General features: G+C 47.6%; 1 protein-coding gene across 1 annotated transcript; it reads right to left on the reverse strand.

Moving 5' to 3' along the window:
- Positions 1-578: 578 nt before the first annotated feature.
- FOMMEDRAFT_20597 (acetate--CoA ligase) lies at positions 579-3,349 on the reverse strand. Its single transcript, XM_007267182.1, has 2 exons — positions 2,070-3,349; positions 579-2,012 (listed from the first exon to the last, which is right to left on the reverse strand). Exons 1-2 carry the CDS (start codon positions 2,430-2,432, stop codon positions 828-830), a joined length of 1,548 nt encoding a protein of 515 aa, XP_007267244.1. The 5' UTR covers positions 2,433-3,349; the 3' UTR covers positions 579-827.
- Positions 3,350-6,023: the final 2,674 nt, after the last annotated feature.

Below are 6,023 nucleotides of genomic sequence, written 5' to 3' on the forward strand. Positions count from 1 at the left end.
CGCGAGGCTCGCGCCGAAGCCTCAGAATTGCGTCAGGAAAACCACTACAGTGTCTAGTCTGTAGATTATGTAGTATATACAAAAATATATTACTTTTGTACTTAGATACAAAGAATAATACTCTAACTCATCTCTTAAATTTTTTTTCTCTCAGGTCCGGTTATGGACCGGTCCAGAACCGGACTGGAACTTGGGTCCGGTCCACTACCCGTCCACATAGGTCCGGTCCCCAGTCCGGGACACTCCCGGACCGCAGATTTGGTCCGGTCCTGAGTCCAGGTGAAGTATGCCCGGACCGGACCAGGACCGGACTTCAGCAACTATAGGTAGGGCTTTATTGAAATTTGAGCGTCGAAAATGCCGTTGCCAATTTACTCTATTAAGTTTGCTCATGTATACTGACTGTACTTCCGTATTCATACTGTGCTAGTAACAGGTCCGTCGCAACATGCCTGTACAGCTTATAATAAGCTGTACTGTGGTATCGATAGCTACAGTTTCTTATGGGACAATATTTAATGTACAAGAAGTTGACGGCTATTCTCGACATTGCATGCAGTGTTTAATAATGAATGGAAGAGAATAATAAAATGTCAGATTTATTCTTTTTCGTTTACTCTACAGCAGTCTTACAAACGTTGTTCTGAGCCTCGCGAAGAAACTAAGAGAAAAGAAGACGACAACCGAAAGTACGGAGCGCCACAAGATACGATACGTAAAGTAGAAGAAAAATGTAGTATGAAAGTAAGATAAACGGAGTCTTATACCGGTCTTAAGCAGCATCAACTGTCTACTTCATCTCGCCAAGCTCAGAAGAAACAACAGAACTAAGCGGTACCCTCAGCAACTCTAACTTTGATCTGGTCAACGACAGAGGGGTCCGCAAGAGTACTGAGATCGCCAAGCTGGTCACCCTCGCCCGCAACGATCTTGCGCAACACACGACGCATAATCTTGCCCGAACGCGTCTTCGGCAAATCATTAACGACAAACACGCGTTTCGGTGCGGCGAACGGTCCGATAACCTTTCGGACTTGCAACGTGAGTTCGCGCGCAAGGGCTGCCTCATCATCTCCCGCTGAGGGCGTGAAGTCCGGCTTGAGAGTGACGAACGCGTAGACGGCTTGGCCCGTCAACTCGTCAGCGGTACCAATCACAGCTGTCTCTGCGACACCTGCGTGCAAGATGAGTGCACTCTCGATCTCAGCCGTGGAGAGACGGTGTCCGGAGACGTTGATAACGTCGTCCACACGTCCCTTGATCCAGATGTATCCGTCTTTATCACGAGCGGCACCATCACCGGTGTAGAAGAAACCGGGGTAAGGCTTCATATACGTCTCGAGGTAGCGCTTGTGGTCCCCGTAGACCGTACGAGCAATACTTGGCCAGGGGTTCTTGAGGACAAGAACGCCTTCAACGCTGTTACCCTCGAGAACCTCACCAGTCGAAGGATCGAGAATGACTGGCTCAATACCGAAGAACGGGACAGTCGCCGAACCAGGCTTAGTCTGGATCGCACCGGGGAATGGCGTGATAACGATTGAACCTGTCTCCGTCTGCCAAAAAGTATCAACGATCGCGCATTGTTCGCGCCCGACGTATTCGTGGTACCAGTACCAAGCCTCAGGGTTGATGGGTTCTCCGACGGAACCGAGGACACGTAGGGAAGACAGATCATGTCCCTGAACATGATGATGACCTAGACGGCGGAGAAGGCGGATAGCAGTCGGTGCACTATAGAACTGCGTGATTTTGTGCTCTTGGACGTGTTGCCAATAGCGCGAGGGTGTCGGATACACTGGCGTCGACTCAAAAACAGTTGTGGTGATACCGTTGCAGAGTGGCCCGTAGACAATATATGTATGCCCAGTGATCCAACCGACATCGGCCATACACGCAAACTTGTCATCTGGATGAACATCGAAGACGTACTTGACAGTAAGTGCCGCACAGAGCAGGTAGCCACCTGTCGTGTGAACAACTCCCTTCGGCTTACCCGTTGATCCGGAGGTCTAAGTATTGTTAATTTTAGCAACGGGTCTCTGGAAGCAAAACTTAATAAGACATACATAAAGAATGAATAGGGGGTCCTCAGCAGCCATAATTTCAGGCGGGCAATATGCCTGGACCTTTGCAGCTTCTTCATGCCACCATTTGTCACGTCCTTCTGTCCAGGGTACTTGTTTGCCGGTGCGCTTGAGAACAAGAACATGTTCAACAGACGGACAATCCTTCAATGCGGCATCGACGATAGCCTTCGTTGCAATCGTCTTGCCACCACGGCGGCCCTCATCCGTTGTAATGAGCACTCGCGAGGAACAGTCACGGACGCGATCACGCAAAGACTCGGCAGAGAAACCTGCGAAGACGACGGAGTGAATGGCACCAATACGGGCGCATGCAAGGAATGCGGCTGTGGCATGCCAGGTCATGGGAAGATAAATGGATACGGTGTCTCCCTTCTTCACTCCAAATTGCCTTAGGACGTTTGCAATGCGACAAACTTCACGGAAGAGTTCTCCGTATGAAACGGTGTAGCCTTCTCCCGGTTCATCTGCTTCATAAATAATAGCAGTCTTTTCGGGATGTTTGAATGCCCAACGGTCGACACAGTTATAGCAAGCGTTGAGTCCACCTTCGGGGAACCAAACGATGTCGCCGTTGACGAAGCTTCCCGAACGGACAGTCTTGAATGGTCGGTCCCAGTACAGAGTTTCTCTTGCAACCTAGATAGTCATGGGACATTTGAATCAGCTTCTGATAACAGGAGGCGAGGAAGACCAAGTTAATAGACGCATGTGCTTCGCCGGATGAGCCTCCGCAGACCTCGGAAGCTCATGAACAGAATAAGCACGCCGATCTACACGAAGAGTACAAGTGATGATGAATGACGCCAAGGAATGCATAAGACCGCCAACTCTATTAGGTCCACCACGTGCGTGATACAAGTACCGTCCATAGGTACATCATTATTACTCTGAGCGCTGGGACGAATGCGATGCGAAGTACGAATAAGCGATTGATCGCATTTCTGGGGGATAAGCGCGAAGCCAAGTTGGATACTTCCATCATCAAGGTGTCTATGCAGGTCCCCTTCCGGACAGGCCTCAACTCACTCCGCACACCAGACGCGATCGGCGCACTCTGTTATAACGTTCAGGAAGAAATATTGCTCACCTTCGACCACCACTCATCCGACTTGTCGCCAATAGTCAAGGCATGTGCCTGCTGATACTCTTTTCTTGACGGACCAACATGAGGCTTCTTGGGACCGCTGGTCATGCGCGGGGCAATAGGGTAGATAGGCGCGAGTTCGTGGTCTTCAGCCATTTTTCTCTCAGTCGTTGCGCTTTCAGCCGGGTAAAGCCGAGTAGAGTCGAATAAATGAAGCAGAAAAACTGAGTGGGGAATGTGAGGGAAATGGACAAGTGGAAGAAGAGACAGAGCGTAAGGATGGGAGCTAAAGGTTGATGCGAGCAGTTTATATGCTCAGTCACGCTCGGTGTTCCAGACGCCTTTGAATCCCGGTCACAAGGCACGCTTCCATATCCAGTCCGGCTCTTCCGAGTAAGGTTCGATCGCAACGCCCTCTCTCTGTCATATTGGTGAAGTACGCACTTACCTTCCATCATCCCGCTATACTCGATGTGGAGAAAGAGCGGATCGTTTGTCAACAGCGTAGCTAGAGCGGTCCTCTCTTCTCTCCTCCAATCCTCAGAAATCCCAAGAAAACGAATAAAATTAATTCTTATTACCAAGAACTCGTTACTGATTCAGATCTCGATCCTGCTCTTGGTTTGCGGGGTTCGAGGGTCATGCGGATCCGTTCCCCACAGCAACGGCTTGCCGTTGTGCAATCGACGGAATGTTCAGGTAGAGCAATCATGCACTCAACGTTACGTCGCGGTGCGCTCCGAACGAATGCGAGTCGCAAGGGAACATAGGAATTCGGCGGACATCCGAAATGAAGCGCACCGATAAAGATGTGCATAGTAGCTTCCGAGATGTCCGTAAATGCAAGCACAAAATGTCGGGATGGTTGCACCCTACCGGCCGTCAGGAAGAGAACGTAAGCTCGGACAATAAAGGAAGGCCAGTATCGGCCTTCAAAGCTTGCCAAAACTTCGTATTACACAAGGAGATTAGGCGACCCACGGGAGAAGAGAAGGACATCCTACTAAACTTCGGATTGGCCAATGGCTCAGACAAATAGGAAAGCCTAGTCTCTCCGATGGCACGCAGACATATCTTCCGATTTGCTCCGTTATGGTATGGTATGGTATGGTATGGTATATTTCCTAGTATAGGTCCCTAAAAAGAAACACTAGGGCTGCTGGTCTATTGTACAAATACAGGGTAATTTATCTATAATAAAGAAACCACCCTGTCCAGCAATGTTCAGGGAACTACTAATGCAATAGACACTCAATGCTTCTCCAACTGTGTACCAGAAATGAGACAAAAAGTATATAAGCTTTGAGAGATAAGGGAACACGGGTACACGGGAGAAGATGCTATTTTCACAGTAGAAATCCATCATGAACAGTACAGAGAGATTATAAATGGAAATCACCAATAGAGTTAGCTGTGACCTTAGCAAAGAAAGGAGGCAGAAAAGTAAAAGAAGATTGACGAGCAAGAATAGGGGTTGTAAGCAATTGCAACATCTTTATTTTGAGTAACTCATTTTGTTTTTTCTTTTATATATTTGATAGTATGCTACACTAGTAGCATTATAGAAGTATATTGAGTAATTTTTAGTCTTCTATTAATGACATAGATGTAGTAGCAATTTATTGGTATTTTTTGAATAATTTTCGTGATGGTGGTTCGTGTGTGGCCCACGGGGCGGTGAGGGCATGTTTCCCGTAAGTGATCACATGTGAATCAATTTACTGCTGGTTAATGACCTGGCCTGTAGCATCTGTACAATGGATTGAAACTCGGAAAAGACGAGATCGAGAGTGTTATGTATCGACTATTTTCTGAACATGCCAAAAACTTGCAACCTCTTACGTTCGTCCTGTTCTGCATCAAGTCTTCTTGGAAAACAGGGTAGGCCAGGCAAATGAATAGAGCATGTCTCACGACTTGTTTCATCGGTATATTTTCCCCACTGTTGGTGAGTTTTTTCGCGATTGCGCTGTGGTGTGGTGAAACAAACTGAATTCTCTGAAACGTATGGTCCGTGAGTTGCGGATTTGCTCATACCCTTCCTATTCGGGGAAGAAAACAGGCACGCGTGCAAGCTGGGAACACCTGTCCTGGTCCAGTACTTTCTTTGGACTCCCCACTCGACAATGCTGATTCAAAGGCTCTGAGTAAAGCGACAGAGCTGAGTCACACGTATCCAAGGTGTGATATTGGCACAAGACGTACACAACAAGGGCACAGATATCCAACGGATGACAATCGTTTCTACTCCGGATTGTGGTGGATGAGAATTACCTGCGAGATTGTGCCTTTGACTAGATGCAGGAACTCGTGTTCGCTTCTGTCCGACTCACCTCGGATCGTTTGATAAATTTTTATTTGTTCTACCATTATTTCTCATTGGCTGTATGCTGAGAAAGATAGGTGTGGAGGGGTGCCGTGTCTTGATCTCAATGCAGGTACTCAACTGTCAAATACAGCACTTGCTAAAAATGTTTGTGTGTATATTTCCAGAGTTTAGAGGCAATGCGAAACTTGCAGGTGTGGCCTTGTCAACAAGCTCCTATCACAATACTCTACAAATATTTTAGTTCTGACATGCATACGTCCTGTGCCTCGAGAAAAACTTCATTGGAGGATAGAGCCGTTTATTGACACCAAGAACATGGTAGTGTTACTTGCTTTCTCAGAGTATTTGCATAGCACACCTCTGAGCTGCTGTCCATGTCAAATCCCCTTGCAGCCACATACTCCAAAGTAATCATGTTTTGTTTCTATGTAGCTCTCCTTTCCTCAAAGGCAATTCAGCAAATGTAGAAGTAGACATCATCTGGACGCAAGAGCACGTTACGATTAGTGCTCCGCGCGTA

The sequence above is a fragment of the Fomitiporia mediterranea genome (assembly GCF_000271605.1).
Source record: "Fomitiporia mediterranea MF3/22 unplaced genomic scaffold FOMMEscaffold_7, whole genome shotgun sequence".
Lineage (NCBI taxonomy): Eukaryota > Fungi > Basidiomycota > Agaricomycetes > Hymenochaetales > Hymenochaetaceae > Fomitiporia > Fomitiporia mediterranea.

Bases quoted from the DNA above. Each gene is read 5' to 3' on its own strand.
- FOMMEDRAFT_20597 (XM_007267182.1), bottom strand. From the start codon at position 2,432: ATGACCTGGCATGCCACAGCCGCATTCCTTGCATGCGCCCGTATTGGT. The intron at 2,013-2,069 runs GTATGTCTTATT...AACAATACTTAG, and splicing joins ACCCCCTATTCATTCTTTAT to ACCTCCGGATCAACGGGTAA.